The 19,188-nt window shown below is 41.7% G+C and overlaps 1 protein-coding gene across 1 annotated transcript in view; it reads left to right on the top strand.

Moving 5' to 3' along the window:
* The window catches only part of DNAH8 (dynein axonemal heavy chain 8), a 413,702-nt gene that overhangs the window by 316,774 nt on the left and 77,740 nt on the right, over nucleotides 1–19,188 (top strand). The window contains exons 82-84 of the mRNA XM_027771927.1: nucleotides 9,725–9,798; nucleotides 12,713–12,865; nucleotides 13,664–13,819. Of these exons, the coding sequence (XP_027627728.1) occupies nucleotides 9,725–9,798; nucleotides 12,713–12,865; nucleotides 13,664–13,819 (383 nt within the window). The remainder of the gene's footprint in view (nucleotides 1–9,724; nucleotides 9,799–12,712; nucleotides 12,866–13,663; nucleotides 13,820–19,188) is intronic.

The following is a 19,188-nucleotide window of genomic DNA, read 5'->3' as shown; positions in this document are numbered from 1 at the left end:
ATGCCCTTATGGGTCTCTTCACCTTCTGGAATGCCAATTATCTGAATATTTGGACGTTTGATGGTATCTAGTACTTCTCATATATTATTCTCAAATTTTGGGGCCATTTTCTCAGTCTTCGTGGTGGATTTTTCCAGGCCAGTAATTTTCTCTTCTACGTCTGAGATTCTATTTTCTGTATGATCTAGTCTGCTTTTAATACTTTCAAGGGAGATTTTGACTTCCTGTATTATAGACTTCATCTTTAACAGTTCCATTTGAGTCTTTTGTAAAGTGTGTAGTTCCTCTTTTAGATCTTGCAAGAATTTCCTCGTCTCCTGGAACTTGTCAACTTCTTTCTCCTTTCTCTTTAGGAGTTCATTATCTCTCTTCTCTTCCATCTCTGTTAGCTTCGACATTACGAATGCTCTAAATTCCTTCTCAGACATTTCCATGATTTTCACTGAACTGCTTGTGGATGAAGAAGAGTTCTCTTTTCCCTTGGAGGAGAGGTATTTTCTTGTTTTCCCATATTTCTTGTGATCCGGCAGTGATTTCTTGTCATCTGATGGATGGTGTGTTTCTTTCAATTTTTGAAGTTCCGTCTGAATGTTCAGGAGCAAGCAGATGGAGGAGATCTAGAATCTCTTTGCCGTTCTGTTGTGATCGCTGATGCAGCAGATTTGGTAGATATTAAGGAATATTTTAACCCTCTTAGTATTTGGATGTATAGCTACAGTGCTCTTAGATCCTTCTAGTTTGCAGGAGCCATGTGGAACCTCCTTCTGAAAGCCTGGCCTCTTCGTTAGCTTGTTTGCTGGAGGCTGAATTATCAGTAGAAAGTCTTTATTTCTCCTGTGCCCTGCAATACCTAGTTCGCAGGAGCCATGTGGAACTTCCTTCCAGGAACCTTCTGATTGTAGATGTTATCTGATCCTGGTCAGGCTGTGTGGTCAGAGAGTTGGAGCAGAAAAATTCTACACCAAAGTACTCGTTACCTGAGCAAGGGGAGAAAGCAGATGGGTTTAGCATGAGAGCCCTACTAGGAACCTGGGTGAGGAAGACAGAGGAGCAAGGAGGTGGAGGAGAGAGGAAGGAGAATGGGAAGAAGGATAAATTTGAAAACAAAATCCAAAAACAGATGAAAAAGGACAAAAAATACAAATACACAAAAGTAGGACAGAAAAAAATGGATATAACAATATATACAGGTGAGACATTTTAAGTAATGAGAAAATGGTACATAATTATGATCATTAGAAAATCTCACTAAAAAAGACAAGTTTGTACAAATATACAAATGTACAATATTTTCTAAGAAAAAGTAGAAAACCCTGAATATACCAATAATTGAGGTGAAAAAAAAAAATGAGGCGTTTTAAAATTGTCATCTCAGCAAAGGCTCTAAGCTTGGATCATTTTAAAACTTTCAAGGGCTTTCCCATGCTATATTCTGTTCCAGAACATGGAAAAACAAGATATGTTCTTTTTATTAGCATAAATTATTCTGATGTCAAAAAACAACCAAAAGAGTAACTGCATAAAAGAAAGACAACAAAAAATATCAATCTGCACTTATCAATATAAATGTAAAGGTCTTAGCTAATATTAAACAAGAAAAATTCTACAGAACATTAAAAAACTGCATTCAAGGTCAGGAGGTGGTGTGGAGGTTAAGGCAGCTGGATCCCACATGGCTGGCTGAGCGGTTTAATCCTGGACCTGGCAGCTTGAAAAACATTCCAGGCATGTGTGTGTGTGCTAAAAATCCCAAGAGAAGAACGGAGGAAAAGGAATTGTGGTGTGGCCAGCACCCCAGTGGTTGATTTTTCACTTTTCACTTTCCATCTCTCTGTCTCTTTTTGTCTCCAGTGAGTGTAGGCACTCTATAGCAAAAAAGAAAGAAAGAAAGAAAGAAAGAAAGAAAAGGGTAATGTGCTTTGACCAAGTAGAAATACAAGAGCAAATACTATTAAGATGCAGTTAAAAAAAGTCTCATCACAGCCATAAAGACTTTTTCTTAAGCTATTAAGTTACTATTTTAGTAGATTCTAAAACGTGTATTTTATAAAATCTCAGCATTTACATTTGACTTACATGGAAGAATATTTTATTGATATGAAAATGAATGTGAACGTCAAACATCAACATCCTACTTACTGGTGAACAAATAGAGACATACCCATTAAAATCAGGAATAAAATCGAATCGTCTGCTATTGCCACAATTATTTAGCATTGTTGTGGGAGATATAGCTAATATATTGTGAGGATCATAAATAAAAGATTTAACTACGGGAAAAGAGGGACAAAAATCGCTACCCTTGGACAATGTAATTGTCTATCTGAGAAACACAAATGAATCAACTGAAAAACTATTAGACTTAATAGGATAGTTCAGTAAGGTGACTGGTCACAAAATAAATACATTTTAAAAATTAATAATGTTTTCTTGTAAAGTAAAATGTAAAAATCTCATTTACTATAGCAATAAAAATAAAATGGAGAAATAATTTTTAAAAATACCTCTTTGAAGAAAACTATAAAACTTTCTTAGAGACATAACAGTGGGTTAGAACGAATGGGGAGTTAAACGACACTCCCAGTAAACAGATTCAATATTGTAAAGATGTCAATTGCCTCTAAATTAATCTATAAATTGAATGCAAGTCTAATTGAAATACAAACATCATTTTTTTCCCCCTAATTGGATAGTAGAGGGACCTTAGATCATCTAAAGCTGGAAATGGAAAAGAACAGCCTAGAAAGCTTGAAGAGGAAAGAGCATAATATGGAACCACAGATTTTAAAAACTATCTAAGGGCAATAATTTAATCAGTGTGTGACTGACTTGGAGCAGATAAGCAGATCAATGGAGCGAAGTGCATGTTTCCAAATTGGACTGCAGTGTACATAATAGCTTAGTATAGGCATGTGTCAGTTAAAAACAGGGGTGTGCTCTGAGAAACCGGCCAGGTGATTGCATCACTGTGTGAGAATCCTGGAGTGAACTTACATGAACCGAGAAGGCATAACCCCCTGCACAACTAGACTGTGGTGTAGTGTACTCTCCCAGGGTACAGGATGTTACAGTTCTGCATACTCTAGGCACCTGTAAGACAATGGTATTTGTATATCTAAACAGAGAAAAGGTACAGTAAAAACACAATGTAAAAGGGATCAGCAGTTGGCATAATGGCTGTATCACTGGATTCCCATGTAGTTGACCGTAGTTCAAGTCCCAGACCTGGTAGCTTAAACTCATGCCAGGCACATGTGCATGCGTGCCCAAGATCCCAAGAGGAGAATGGAGGAGAAGAGATCACTGTGTGGCCATCTCCCCTGGGGGTTGATTTCTCGCTTTCTGTCTCTTTGTTTCTCCCTGTGTTTCTGGCGAGTGCACGCGCCCTATAGCAAAACCTCTCCAATAATAATAATAATAATAATAATAATAATAATAATAATAATAATACAATGTTAAAAAAAAGGGTACTTGTATAGGTGGAGCTTGCTGTACTGGAAGTTGCTCTGGGCAAGTCAGTGATTGAGTGGAGAATGTAAAGGCCTAGGACCTTATTGTACACTGTCATGAGATACTAGCTACTTCACTCCTACCAAGGTGGTTTAATCAAAAAGAGGGACAGTAGCAAGTGTTGGCAAGTATACGAAAAATTAGAACCTTCATACATTGCTAGTGGGAATGTAAAATGGTGCAACTGCTTTAGAAAAGAGCCGACATCTTCTCAAAAATTTAAGAATAGTTTCACTATATGACCAGCAAATCCACTCCCAGGTATATACCCAAGAAAATTGGAAATGTGTATCCTCACAACCTGTATGTGAATGTTCATACCATTATTCATGCTAGGCAAAAAAAATGGAAACAGTTCAAATGTCTATCAGCTGATGAATGGGTATAGGAAACATGGTATATGTGCAATGAACTACGACTCCACCATGAAAGGAAATGAAGTTGTGGTACATGCTACAATGTGGATGGATCCTGAAAACAGTATGTAAACCACAAGGAGACACAAAAGGCCACATATTGTACGATTTCATTTATAAGAAATGTGGGACCAGCAGGTGGCATGGAAGTTAAGGTGGCTGGATCCCCCATGGCCAAGTGAGCAATAAGAGTACCAGATCTAGTGACTTTAAAATCATACCGGGCTCTCTTCTCATCAAATTTAAATAAATAAAAATAAATAAATAAAGTTCAATAAAAGAATTCTTTAAAAAGGGGGGCCAGCAGGTGGCATGGTGGTTAAGGGTGCTAGACTCCCACATGGCCAACCGCAGCTTGAATCCTGGACCCGGTGGCTTGCTTTCTCACTTTCTCTCTCACTCTGTCCCTCTATGGTCAAATTTAAATAAATAAATAAATAAATAAATAAAGCTCAGTAAAATAATTCTTAAAAAACAATATTGAATTGTACATCTTTAAAGAGTGCATTTTAGAGAAGAAGACTCCTCCATGGCTCCTGAGAACTAGTGATTTCAGGGGAAAAAGAGAAATGAAGATTTTCTACTGATAATTCAGCCTCCAGCCCACAAACTCGAATGTGTTTCTAGACGGATCTAAGGGAACCAGAGCCAAGCATCCAAATACTCAAATATTACTAGGGTTAACATATTCCTCAATATCCACTGAATCTGCTGCACAAAGAAATAAAACAGAATGGCAAAGAGATTCCAAATCACCTCTTTCTGCATGATCCTGAATGCTCAGATTGAACTTCAAGAATTAGGAAGAAACACACCATCCATCAGATGACTAGAAATCACCACAGGGCCACAAGAAATACGGGAAAGCGAGAAAATACCTCTCCTCCAGGGGTAAAAAAATAGCTCCTCTTTATCCACAGACAGTTCAGTGGAAATCATGAATATGTCTGGTAAAGAATTTAGAATATTCATAATGACGAAGCTAACAGAGAAGGAAGAGAAGAGAGACAATGAACTGCAGAAGAGTAAGGAGAAAGGAGCTGACAAGTTCCAGGAGGTGAGGAAATTCTTATAAGATCTAAAAGAGGAATTACACACTTTAAAAAAGAATGAAATGGACCTGTTAGAGATGAAGGCTATAATACAGGAAGTCAAAATCTCCCTTGAAAGTATTAAAAGCAGACTAGATCATACAGAAAATAAAATATCAGACGTAGAAGCGAAAATTGCTGGCCTAGAAAAATCCACCACGAAGATGGAGAAAATTGCCCCCCAAAATGAGAATAATATACACGAAATACTACATGCCATCAAACATCCAAACATCTGGATAATTGGTATTCCAGAAGGAGAAGAGACTCATCAGGGCATTGATAAGCTATTCCATGAAACCTTACAAGAAAACTTTCCAAACCTAGAGAGGCACTCAAAACTCTCGTCCCCAAAGATACAAATAACTCCAAATAGAATGAACCCAAGAAGATCTTCTCCGAGACACACTATAGCCAGATTGACCAAATCACAGACAAAGACAAGATACTAAGACTGGCAAGAGAAAAACGGCAAGTTACCTACAAAGGATATCCCATCAGGCTAACAGCAGATCTCTCATTGGAAACAATACAAGTTAGGAAAGAATGGGAAAATATATTCAATGTGTTAAGGGAAAAGCAGTTTCAACCAAGAATACTGTACCCAGCAAGATTATCATTCCATAGGAAGAAAAGACAAGAACATTCTCAGATAAACAAAACCTGAAAGAATTTACCGACACCAGACCGGATCGCCAAGAAGTTCTGGAGGGAGTACTCTACCAGGAAAATTAAATACAGGCACACAGAAATAAGAGTTCAAAAACTAAGAAAATGGCCAACTTAATTGTGGGTACAAGTCTGGAGTTGAATAGCAAATCCCAGAATTTAAATGGGAAGATCAAACCACAACAGAGATAAAGTATATGAGCCTGAACTGGTGAAATAGCATTTTATGACTTTTGACTAAAACATTGCTGATTTTCTTCTAGGCTTTGTTTTCCAGTTTTGAGAAATTTTGTCTGGTCTTGACCTGTCAATAGGTTCATGTACCTACTATTTGAACAGAATCCTAACCTGTTTCCTGGCTTTAAGTTTGAAGCAAAGTTCCTTAGCATTTCTTTGATTTATTAAAGTTAAAACTACTTTTCTTGAAATTACCAAATGAATTTGCTATTGAAAGTAGGTAGATTATATAAGAAATTGTGTAAAATTATTGATGATAATATGCATGATTAAGCCACTACACAGTATATTCTTGATGATAAATCACATTTTATATACTGTGATGATGCTTAGGGAATGAATGTGAATTAATTAATTAAAAAAATGTTTCCGGGAAAAAAACCTCATGGAAATACATGTAATGGGAAAACTATGTATGAATTTCAAAAAGTTTTTGTACCAGAATAAATTCATACTTTAATTGTAAAATAAATAAATAAATAAAGTTAAAAAAGAGTGCATTTTATGACATGTGAATTAGATCTCAATTTAAAATACTTAAAAAAATTTAATATACCTCAATAATTTTTTTTTTAGGTTTTTGCCATATGGTGCATGTGCTTGCCAGAGAGAGAGAGAGAGAGACATACAGAGGGAAAGTGAAAAATCATCCCCCTGGGTGGGATGGCCATGCCACTTCTTCTCATCCATTCTTCTCTCAGGATTTTGGACATGCACACACATGTACTTAGCATGAGTTTCAAGCCGCTGGGTCCAGGACTTGAACCATGGTGGGCCATGTGGGAGTCCACTCCCTTAACTACCATTCCACCTGCTGGCCCCTCAATATAAAATATTTAAGATTTAAGATTTAAGATTTTATTGAGCGCCTATTGAGTGCCATGTACTGTCCAAGGGCTGGATAAATCACCATGGTCTAAGACCCTTGTGGGGCTGACATTCTAGTGTTGGGGTAAAACACACAATATGGGATTGGGTGTGTTATTTTAGGTAGGATGGTCAGGAAGGCCTTGCTGATAAGGTGGGAGAGCCCTGAGATGTGGAGGGAGGGAATCAGTGGAGCTCTCAAGAAGAGGCAGAGGGAGCAGCAGTGAGACTGGAGCATGCCTGGGGAAGGAGGCCAATGTGGCTGGAGAAAAGTGAATGTATAGGGCAAAGGGAAAAGTGACTAGATAAGAAAGGACGTGCACGTGTGTGTGTGTGTGTGTGTGTGTGTGTGTGTGTGTAGAGAGTGGTGGCAGTGGAGGCCAATTGTATAGGGCTTTATAGGCTATAGGTTGGACTTTGGATTTTGGCTTTTGCTCTGAATAAAATGGGAAGCCATTGGATGGTTTTGAGCAGAAAATGAACTTAGTCTGATTTAGGATTTGACAGTGCTTCTCTGGCTGTTAGTGGAAGACAGAAGTGGGAGTATGGCCAGCTAGAAGGCTGTTGCTAGAATCCAGGCAAAGAGGTCGTGGTCACTTGGGCCACGGGAATAAAAGCAGAGATGTAGAGAAGTGGTCAGATTCTGAATTTTTAAAAATATATTATTGACAGAGGGCATGTGCACTCAGCAGAGGAAGAGATGAGGGCTGGGCAGGAGGGACCAGTGGAGCATGGTTATGCTGCAAGCTCTTCTCTGTTTTTCCATCCTGTCAAGATTCTGGGCATGCATACACACACACACGTACGTGTGCACCCACATGTATGCACCTGGCACGTTTTTCAGGTCACCAGACTAGGATTCAAACCGTGTGGTCAGCCATTTGGGATCCAGCTCCCTTAACTACCAGGCCAGGGGCCAACCCATGAATATCTTTTGAGAGGATTCCTCTTAGTCTCCCGCTGTCTGATGACCTAGTTCAACCTAACAAACTCAAGCTCGTAGCCACCTGGACAAAAAGTAGTCCTTCCTTTATTTATTTGTTTATTTTTTATAGATTTTAGGGCACATGCACTTGCTGGAGAGACAGAGAGACAGAAAGTGAGAAATCATCCCCCGGGGGAGATGGCCATGCAGTAGTCCCTTCTCCTCTCTCCTTCTCTCTCATGTGTGTTTTCAAATAAGAGCTCAATATCTCTTTGTATGATCCAAAGGCTCCTCCCATCCTACCTTCCTTTGCTCCTTTTATAGGTTGGATGGGATTTTTCCTCTTAGGTCCCCCTTAGGAGCTGAAGAGATTCACAGAGGCGTTAGTGGGAAAATCTAACTCTGCCTGTTACCTCTGGACCTATTAACATTCCTGTTCTCCAATCACTGCTCTTCCATCTTCTGTCAAGTGCCTATTGCACCATTTCTCTCTGGGACCTTGAGCCCATGCATAATCCGAAGTGTGGCACCCTGCCAACTCTCATGGAATATCTGACCATTCTCTACCTGGTGCCATTTGAATGGCGTGGCCTGACAACTTTGGTTCCTGACATACCTCCCTTTGTGCCCTATGCATTTTCCAGTCCCTTGTAATCTCTGTCCACAGTTGTAAAAAACATACATGCATTCATAATGTCTCCACTGACCTCCTTTCCCTAGCCAAGATCATGCCTTTAAAACTCGAGGAAATCCTGGGCCGCAAAGGCTTGCTTAGAAGTTACTTTCCAATTGCAGTTTCACAAGTATGATTCCCACACTTCTTCAAGTTGCTCGATTCATTTGGCAGGACATGGGTGTGTTCTCTACCTGCGACAAATGGTCCTAAATGGTGCGTCTCCCCACACACACATACACACCCTGATGACACTTCTTTTTTATTGTTTGGAGAGGTTTTTGCTATAGGGCACGTGCTCTCGCCAGACAGAGACAGAGAGACAGAGAGACTGAGAGCGAGAAATCACCCCCCGGGGGGATGGCCATGCCGTAATCCCTTCTCCTCCATTCTCCTCTTGGGATCTTGGGCACGCATGCACACGCACCTGGCGTGAGTTTAAGCCACCGGGTCCAGGAGGCAAACCGTGGCCGACTACGTGGGAGTCCAGCGACATAGCCATTATGCTAACTGCTGGTTCCATGATGACACTTCTTAACCTGGAGCAGTCTCCACTTTCCTGTCACGTTGGGTTCTCAGGTGGTGATTTAATTTGAGAGGCAGCTAAAAACCGGCTCTTAGACAATTGTCCTTATTGAACGTAGCTCTTATTAGGGCCAAGCTGCCTCGAGTTCCGTCTCAGAAAAATGGACGAACACACAAACAAAACAAAAACAGACAGAAAACCCTGTGTGCCTGATATCTAAAAGAAATAAACAGAAAACAAAGTCTTTACCAAAGCATCTGCTAAAATAAAGGAGGACTCTAACCAAAACATACAGCAAAACTCAAAACTCCTCTTTTTCTCACAGCTGCCCCTCTGCTGTCAGTCTTGTCCCTTGTCATCTCCCAAGAGCCCCAACACGCTAAAGGCCCGACCTGTGCTTTTTGCTCTCTCTCTGCCCTGCTCCTTCCCAGGTGGTGCCTATGGGTCTCTGTTCCATTCATTTCTCTGACCAACACAACCAAAGGGCTGGCCCGTTTGAACAGCCCTCTTAGAAGTGATAGAGGGAGGGGGCCAGCAGGTGGTATGGTGGTTAAGGCACTGGACTTCTGCATAGTTGACCACAGTTTGAATCCTGGACCTGAAGACTTGCTTTCTAGCTTTCTCTCTCTCTCTCTCTTGAAATTAAAATAATAATGATAGTAAATAAAATTAAATAAATACATAATTTTAAAAAAGAAGTGATAGAGAGAGGGGTGGGGGGGGGAGGGAGGCTGTGACCCTTCAGAAATTAGCTTTTCATCCCAAGCCTGCTTGAAGATTTCTCACTGTGAACCTTCTCCTATGTTACAGAATGTAGAACTATTTCAATGGGCCAAGGACAAGAAGTACACGCTCGGAAGCTGATCCAGATGTCAATGCAGCAGGTATGTGACAAGGGACAGCTTGCCACTGCTGCATTATTGCCAGAGACAGCACAGTGATGGGCGAAGCACTCTTTCTGTTAGGCTTAAACCTTATTTTCCACTTTGGTTTATGTATATATGGTCAGGGAGGGGGAGTGAGAAAGCAAGCGGCCAGGTCTAGAACTTGAACCACGGTCGGCCATGTGGGAGTCCAGCACCCTTAACCACCACGCCACCTGCCGGTCCACCACATAAGCAGTTTTGAAGAGAGCGAAACAAGTAGAAGTCTGACAGTACAAGGTTAGGTGAGTCTGGTGGGTGTGGCAACACATCCCATCCAAGCTCCAATCATTTTCTGGGTGATCAGACCTATGGTGGTCTTGCGTTGTCGTGATGGAACACAACTCCTTTATGATCAGTGAACCCTAGACATTTCTGGATGATCGATCCGTTCAAACTGCCTAATTGCAGACAGTACACATTTGAATTGAGTGATTCCTTGGTCAGAGCCTGAAAAACATGACACCTTTAAAATCCTACCACACTGAGAGCCTGTCCTTTCTCTGATGAATGTCTGCTTTCCTTGTCATTTGAGGCAAATCATCACCTCAGGACCAAGACCAATTGTGTGCTACACTTGTAAACAATCCACTTCTCACCACCAGTTATCAGTCATTTCAATAAAGAATCATTTTCCTCATGGTTAACGAGCATATCTCAGATGTTTGTACGTGCCATCAAATTAACTTTGAGTTCCTGAGGAACCCAAACATTGAGCTTCCTTACACATCCCAGCTTCTTCAGATGGTCGTGAACGCTTGAAGGATGGCTGTGCAGCATTTCTGCAATCTCTTGTGTCCTGTATATGGGTTTGACTCGATCAATGCCTTTACTTTGTCATCATCAACCTCAGTGGGCCTCCCTGACCGAGGAGCATCATTGAGATCAAAATCACCAGCCTGGAATTTTGTAAACCATTGTTGGCACTAACATCCTTGGAGAGCATTGTCACTGGAAACTGTACACAACTTTTCACAGGCTTGATGTATCTTCTTCCCTTTACAGAATTAAAAAAGTAAAATATGGTGAAAATGCAGTTTGGTCTTTCATCTTCAACTTGTAAAATCTCCAAAACTCAACCAAATTGCTTATTTTATTTTATTTTTTTAAGAATGAAGCTTGAACTGTTAGCTGTTAAATGACATGGCAGTAACATAGATGTGAATGACTCTGGTGCTTTCAGAAATGAACCAGCACCATCTGTTGCAAAAATGCATCATGACTTTTCTGACAACCCAAGAGTACTCAAGAAGTGACAGATTGACGCACTTAAATTTCAACTTTTGGTTGAAGGCAGCCTTTCATTTTTCATTAATGAAGAGTTTTGGGCAAATAAGAAATATTTGAGAATGTTATTTTAAATATTGATAATGATTTTTGTTAAAAATTGCAAGCTCAATAGAATGTTGAGAACGACTTCCCATCACACCTAATAAATATACAAGACATTAGTTTCCTAGAAAGACTCTGTAAATAATCATTTCGGCTATAAAAAGAAATTGTACCATTTATAAAAATAAAATCTTGGTTTGTTTTTAAGCTTTTGATCTCATAATGCTCCTGACAACTTTGGTGTAGCTTTTCCTGGGGAATTAATGACCAGCGAGGGTTAATGGGCTAAAACTCTGCTTGGGTCATCAAATTTTCAAGCTAGTCATTAATTCTCAAATGCCTTAAGCCCTAATCTTTATCACTTAATTAAATTCGATAATATATTGTATTTAATTTATGGATTTCAAAGCAATTATATATAATTATTTTTACTCGGATCAAATGCTTCATTCTCTTGAGTGATTTGACAATTTCACTTTGGTTCTTAAATACTTTATTTAGTTTCAATGAGTAAGAAACTTTCTAATTTAAACACTGCATTTATATTCCTCTTCTTTGGAATACTAGTTTTTATACGTCCATGTTCTGTTTCGTAAGGTGGGATAAATATTGTATTATAATAGTGGCATTATTGGGGGGGCCATGAACAGGTGCAGCCATCTTGCCATCCTGAGGGACATCAGATGTAGGATGGAACTGACACTGCAGAATGCAGAGTGGGAACCAGAAGGAATTGGTTCCATCATGACACAAACTCATCCTGAAACCCATCCCGTTTACATAGACCAACACATTTCCTGGGCTATTTCAGCCAGTCACGATTATGATTCTCTTACAGTTGGGGGTCACGATATATGTCCATTGTCTCATAGTCTCTGTATTCAGTAGTTTGCATCTGTGTTTATCTGATCTAGTTACATAATGGTATGAAAATGTTGTCTGGCCAACTACATGCTCATTAGAGGCAGCGATGGTTATGTGGCATATTGATAAAGGTGGTTTTTATCGAGTATAAGTTTTGTGGTTTCAGGAATGTGTGAAAAGACAATGACAAACAATAAGGTTTAATGTTATGATAGCAAATGTCACAGAATGTATTGTCTCCAGCTCTCATAAGATAATTCATATCTTTCTTTGTACCTGTGGATGGCTATGAACCAGTTTTCTTGGCTTTGGAATGAGTCAGTTTTGGTTTATCTTAGGCAGGACAATTTAAGTTACCAATTCCAGAATACCCATTCCTACCATTAGATGGTGCACACACTATACTTATAGGAGTCTGTCTGTAAGTTTTAATTGCTGCTCCTTTCTGAACTGGGATGGCAGAATATAATCATTTTGATCTCACTTGATTCCAGATAATCAGCTTATATCAGAAGCAGAAGAAATCATCATATTGACATATAATTGAAAATATAGTGCAGTATTCACATGCACTATCCAAGTTTTATGAGTTTTTTTTTTAATTTGTACATTTTGTTTTATTAAAATCATAGCAAAATAAAGTGACAAGAAATAAACACAAACTCACTTTTGGATACAGGGCGGTTGGGTATTACTACAAAACTGTCACCTTGGCCTGGAATTCATGGAGGAATTACTAGAAACGCTGAGTACCACTGAAGCCAATGATGAGTCTTTCCGAGTATGGATAACCACGGAGCCTCACGATAAATTTCCAATTACATTGCTTCAGGTTTGTTACTGTGATAAGTGTCTGTTAACTGAAAAGATGGCAAAGTTGATATTATTGAAAGATGAAAACGCAACATAGCTTTTTGGTTCAGTAAAGTTTGTACTGCAAAATCTTAGACCATCATCGTCAAAATCTTGACTGTAGTTGTCAAGGTTAAGCAAGGGGTTTTTGAAAAGTTCATAGAAAATGAGTGTTCTGGGACTAGCAGTTGGCGTAATGGCTATGTTGCTGGACTCCCATGTAGTTGACTGCGGTTTGAGTCCCGAATCTGGTGGCTTAAACTCACACTGGGCATGTGTGCGTGCATGCTCAAGAAACCGGGAGGAGAATGGAGGAGAAGGGATTGCAGCGTGGCCATCCCCCCAGGGGGGTGATTTCTTGCTTTCTGTCTCTCTGGCTCTTGTCTTTCTGGTGAGCACATGCACCTTATAGCAAAAACCTCTCCAAAAAAGAAAAAGAGAAAAAAAAAAATATGTGTTCTGGGAAAAAAAAGAAAAAAAAAAAAACTATGCATGGATTTAAAAATTATTTTTCACGCCCAAAATAACTCATACTTTTATTTCTTTTCCATGGATTTTCTGAAGTCCCTTTACATAGGAAATGTTCCCGGGGAAGAGTTATGACTCAGTGCTAATTTATGAGTTTTCAGCTCTCGTCGATGTAGTTAGTTTATACAGTGCTGAATTTCAGCTCACATCTTATTTATCACAGGATATTGTTGCCAGGTGTACTGTGATTATTATTTTAGCCTTTACAGTAATTTATAGAAACAAAACAACTGTTTGCTTTTTATGACAGACTTCTATCAAATTCACTAATGAGCCGCCCCAAGGTGTACGTGCGGGCTTGAAAAGAACGTTTGCTGGAATTAATCAAGACCTCCTGGACATCAGCAACTTGCCCATGTGGAAGCCAATGCTGTACACGGTCGCGTTTTTACACTCCACGGTGCAGGTAACTTGAGAAGGCAGTGTCACTCACGTTTGGGTTTGCGGACCGTGTGATGTGGCCTTGCTGGAGAGGCCTTCTTTGATGGCACCGAGGGCTGCCCCCTCTGTCCTCCGTGCCCTGCTTTATTTTCCTTCATGGTTCTTTTCCTCACCGGGCATACAGGAACTTGTTAGTGCATTTCCCATGTGTTCTCCACCCCTGCCGTTAGAATGTCAGGTTCTCAGGAGCAAAGACATTGTCTTTTCCTAACTGCTGAGTCCCTTGCCACCACAACAGCATCTGGGCTCAGTAAATATTTTTAAGATGAGCAACAGATTATTGCGGTAGAAACTTGCCTCTGAAAGTGCCAGTGCTGCCCAAGAGTTTTATGTGCACCGTCTCACGAAGTGCTAACAACGGCTTTGCATGGTAAGATGATCACTATCTTAAAGATGCAGACGTTGAGACTCAGCTCAGGTACCCTGTCTCCGTGGTGTATCGGGCCCTGCTTGGCTTGGATTTACACATGTTTTGAGCCTGTTTATTACCTGGTAGTGAAAACAGTGGTGGTGTTGGGAGGAGGAGGGGTAACAGCAAGTATCTTTCTTTCTCAGGTTGTTTGCTATTTGCTTTGCAATCAGATATTTATATAGAAATGGAATCATTTGGGCCAGCTGGTGGCATGGAGGTGAAGGCACCTGGTTCCTACGCTGACTGCAGTTTGAGTTCTGGACCCAGTACTTCAAAAACACACTGGGCACATGTGCATGCATGCTCAAAATCCCAAGAGGAGAATGGAGGAGAGGGGACTGTGGTGTGGTCATCCCCCCGGGAGGTGCTTTCTTACGTTCCCTCTCTCTGTCTCTCTGTGTGTCTCTCTCTCTATAGAGCACACATACCCTTTAGCAAATTATAATAATATTGGGTTGTCGGGAAAGTCATGACATGTTTTGCATAGAAAAACAGAAAAGGGACTAGCAGATGGCATGGTGAGGGCCCTGGGCTCCACATGGGTAACCATGGAGTCCTAGACCTGGCGGCTTGCTTCCTCACTGCCACTCTCCCTCTCTCTTTGTCTCCCTCTGGTCAAATTGAATAATAATAATAATAATACATTAAAAATTTTAAAATGGAAAAAATGTCATGACTTTTGCCACAACCCAATAATAATAATGATTTTATAGTTACCAGCAACTTGTCTATAGGATTTTTTTAGTCTGATATTATTTTGTTCAGTGTTTGAATTTTAGATTTGGTTTTGTACTTGAAAGCTGTATAACTATAAACCTTTTTCCCTCCTGTATTCCAAGAAGGCGTGTGCACTTGCCAGAGAAAGAGAGAGAGAAAGCGAGAGAGAGAGAGAGAGAGAGCCCTCAGGGGGGCTCTTTCCGATGTGGTTCTCCCCAGCATGGTCACACTGCAATCCTTTTTTCTCCATCTTGCCAACCTGTCAGGACCCTAGGCATGCACACACACGCTTCCCGTGTGTTTTCCAAACCACCAAAGCTGGGATTCAAAGCACAGCTGTCCGTGTGGGATCCAGCTCCCTCTTCACAGCGCTTACCCGCTGCACTGCAGAGCAGGCCGGAAAGCTGTATGACTCCAATACTCTTGAGCCGCTCCTGGATTTCACAGAGCAATGGGGAGACTTCTCTACCTCCTACATTTCTTCCTTCACCAGTGCCGAAAGGCAAAATGAGTCCGTTGGCCTGCCCCAGGAGTCGTGCTTGCTCTGCGCACGGCGGCGTACAGGACGTCACCTCCTCTTTTGCCCCGCCCTGCCCAAGGATGGAGGGGAATTTAATGCTTACCCAGAGAACACTGCACATGCTGGGCCTCGGCTTGCGTCCACCGCTTTTCTAGGTTCCACGCTGCCCAGCAGAGAGGGCTGGCTGTGATGACCGCCTCCCTCCCCTGCCAGAGCTAAAATCAAGTTAAACGCTTTGTTGGTGGTTATTCTTACTACGTCCCACTGTGGCCTTTGGATTGTAAATCACAGCTTTCAAGTCACTGAAACCTATTTCATACATCCTTATCTGGGAATTGTCGCTTTGCTAGACCTTAGCACACGGCAGTACAACTCTGGCTTTAACTCTGTTACTCAATTCTCTATTCAGAAATAATGTATTTCATGATTCTGCTCCCAGCAGTGATGATTCAGCTCTTCCGCTGTGCTTATCAGGGAGAGATGACTGGGGGTATTTTCCGTGTTTTCAGTGGCCATTATCCAAGTGCTCCATAGAAGAAGCGCTAAAGGACCATGGGCTGTCACGGGGCTGAAGCTGCACTCAGCACAGCAGGGGTTTAGGTTAAGGCAGAGGAGAAGCCCCACGGCTAGGGCTTTCCGTGAGGAAAGGTTGTATCTCTCTTCACATCAAATCGTAACGTGCAGGGAGAGCACTTCTCCAAGAGTCAGGGGCCCGGCCTTCAGTACTTGCTGTGAAGTCGAGGCTGGTCAAGCTGTGTCCCTCTCAGGGCTTCTGTTTCCCCATCCGTGCAGTTAGAGGCAGCAGTGGGTAACCTTCGAGACGTTTCCTGTTTCTAAAATTCTGTCAGTGAGAATAGGTCATTCAAGCACATTTTCTCCCGTCCTTTTTTTCATCAGTTTCAGAAGTATTTACTGTGATATTGTCTAAATATTTTTATTTGGCGGGAGCAGCAGTTGGCATAATGGCTATGTCACTGGACTCCCACGTAATCGACCATGGTTTGAGTCCCAGACCCGGTGACTTAAACTCACACTGGGCACGTGTGCGTGCGTGCCCAAGATCCTGAGAGGAGAATGGAGGAGAAGGACTTGCGGCGTGGCCATTTCTTTCTCTCTCTCTCTGTCTGTCTTTCTGGTGAGCACACACGCCCTATAGCAAAAACCTCTTTGTATTTGGTGAGGATTGAGCCAGGCTTCTCTATGGGCTGGTTAACCTGGGCCAGCAGCGTTAGCAGCCCCTGGGAGCCCTTGAAGATCAATCTTAGGCCCCACCAGAGACCTGTGAGCCAGAATTTGAATGCACATGAAGATTTGAGAGGCACCTGCTGTAAATTGTGAATTAGATAGATTTTGCCTTATATTTGTTTTATCTCTCCAGTGTTGGACTTAAGGACCAAACATATGATTTGTGAATTGATTAATAGATCCTTCCACATTAACACGGTTATCCCTCGTTTTATACAAACGCAATGTATTAATCCATACTTTTGTCCTTGCAGAGACTGACAAAAAGAGCAGGGAATTCGTGTCACTTGATCTGAAGCTTCAGAGCTGGGAGGAGTTCATGCGGGACTTGATCCTGGGTCAGAATACAGAATCCAGTAGTCAGATAGCCAGTGCCTCCCCCACCCCGCCTGCTCCCCAGTGTCCTTTCCCTTCCTGAGTTGTGGTTTAGCACTAGGCTGTCAACTCACCCCAGCCTGAGGGCGTGCTCTGTTATGTGGGCCCCACTCCTGCTGCACCTGCTGCAGAGAATGGAAGGAGCCCCCTCCTTTCCTTGAGAAAAGGGGAAGTAGATTGGGCTGGGGAAGGACAACATTCTCCGTCAGAAGAGTGGTGGAGGGTGCCGCGTGATTTGTTGCTGAGGTGGGAGCAGGCCTGCGTGGTGGAAGGAGGTGCTCAGGGTGCTGCCACGGGACCTGCCGTAGGTGCACTCTGCTATGCTAAACTCTGCTTTTCCACACTGCCCCCACCAACTTCCTTCCTTGCCCCTCAAGAAACAGCATCCACGTAGGGCAGGTCTCCACTGCCCTAAGAGGGGATGTTCCTACAGTAACAACCTTTCTACCACCACCCCCATGGAAACCTTTCATTCCCAGGGCCCTTGTGTGCAGTGGGGTTCAGTTTGCCCACCACTCCCTAAGAACACTTCACCATTCACTTACAGATGATCCATAAGGGAAGTTTCTTTCTGGCCTTAATATTCTCTCTCTGTAGTTTCCTGGAATCTCCGATGTATTGGGTTGTCAGTAAAGTCATGATGTATTTTTTTCATTTTTCTTTTCTTTTCTTTCTTTTTTTTTTTTTTTTTGAGAGGGTCTTTCTATAGGTGAGAGGTTCTTGCTATAGGATGTGTGCGCTCCCCAGAAAGAGACAGAGAAACAGAAAGTGAGAAATCACCCCCCAGGGGGGATGGCCACGCTGCAATCCCTTCTCCTCCATTCTCCTCAAGATCCTGGGCGTGCACACATATGGTCCCAGCATGAGATCAAGCCACCGGGTCCAGGACTTGAACCACGGTGAGCTACCTGGGAGTCCAGAGACATAGCCATTACACCAACTGCTGGTCCCATTTTTTTTTTTCATTTTTCTACACAAAAAATGTGTCATGACTTTTCCAATAACCCATGGGTTTCAAAGCAACCCACTTCCACAGTTTGGGATTTTTATTTTAAACGTGTTTTCCTCCGCTGACATCTTGTTCTTTTGAAAATCATTTCATTTTAAGTCTCTTTCTTCTCTTGTACAGAAAGTCAGAGTAGCAGTGTCTGTTTTGTGATTTTTGTTTTCTGTTACTAGTCGCCCTCCTGCTTCTTGACAAGTACCTCACACCGAGTGAACACTGAGCAGCACATGGGTGGAAGACCACTGCCTAATGGTTCCCTGTCTGTGCCAGGGCCCAGGCCAGTCTACTCAAGTCAGAATCTCTGGCAGGAGGAGAAGGGGAAGCTCAATCTTTTTTAAAAACTTGCCAAGTGGGGACTGGCAGTTAGCATAATGGTGATGGCACTGGACTCCCATGTACTTGACCACAGTTCCAGTCCCAGACCCAGTGACTTAAAACTCACATCAGGCATGTGTGCGGGTGTGCCCAAGATCCCAAGAGGAGAATGGAGAAGGGATTGCAATGTGGCCATCCCCCCTGGGGGATGATTTCTCACTTTCTGTGTCTTTGTCTCTGTCTCTCCAGTGGGCACATGTGCCCTATAGTAAAACTATGTCTCTCAAAAATAAATAAATAAACATCCCAAGTGATTCTAATATGCAGTGAGAATTGAGAATGATGACCAAACAGCTGCAGTCCTCAAAGAAGGAGCCTTCAGCCATTTTCACAGCTTTTTTTTGATTTGGAATTTTCTCCTCATCCCCTTAGTTTGCCTACTAAGCCTCATATTTGGGAATTTTCTTTTTTTCTTTTTTTTTTTTAATAATTATTTATTTAATTTTATTTATTCATTCCTTTTTTTTTTTTTTTTTTGACCAGAGAAAGACACACAGAGAGAGAGAGAGAGAGAAAGCAAGCTGCCAGGTCTGTGACTTGAACCATGGTCGGCCATGGGGGAGTGTCCAGCGCATTAACCACCACACCACCTGCAGGTCCCCATATGTAGAAATTTTCTAACAGCTTGTACAAAACTACGTGAGGTGTTTTTTATTTTTATTTTTTTCCTCTAAAGTCAAAGAT

The sequence above is a fragment of the Tupaia chinensis genome, unplaced genomic scaffold, assembly GCF_000334495.1.
Source record: "Tupaia chinensis unplaced genomic scaffold, TupChi_1.0 Scaffold000238_1, whole genome shotgun sequence".
Classification (NCBI taxonomy): Eukaryota; Metazoa; Chordata; class Mammalia; order Scandentia; family Tupaiidae; genus Tupaia; species Tupaia belangeri.
The sequence above is the reverse complement of the archived record's forward strand: the minus strand, read 5'-3'. Positions and strand labels throughout refer to the sequence as shown.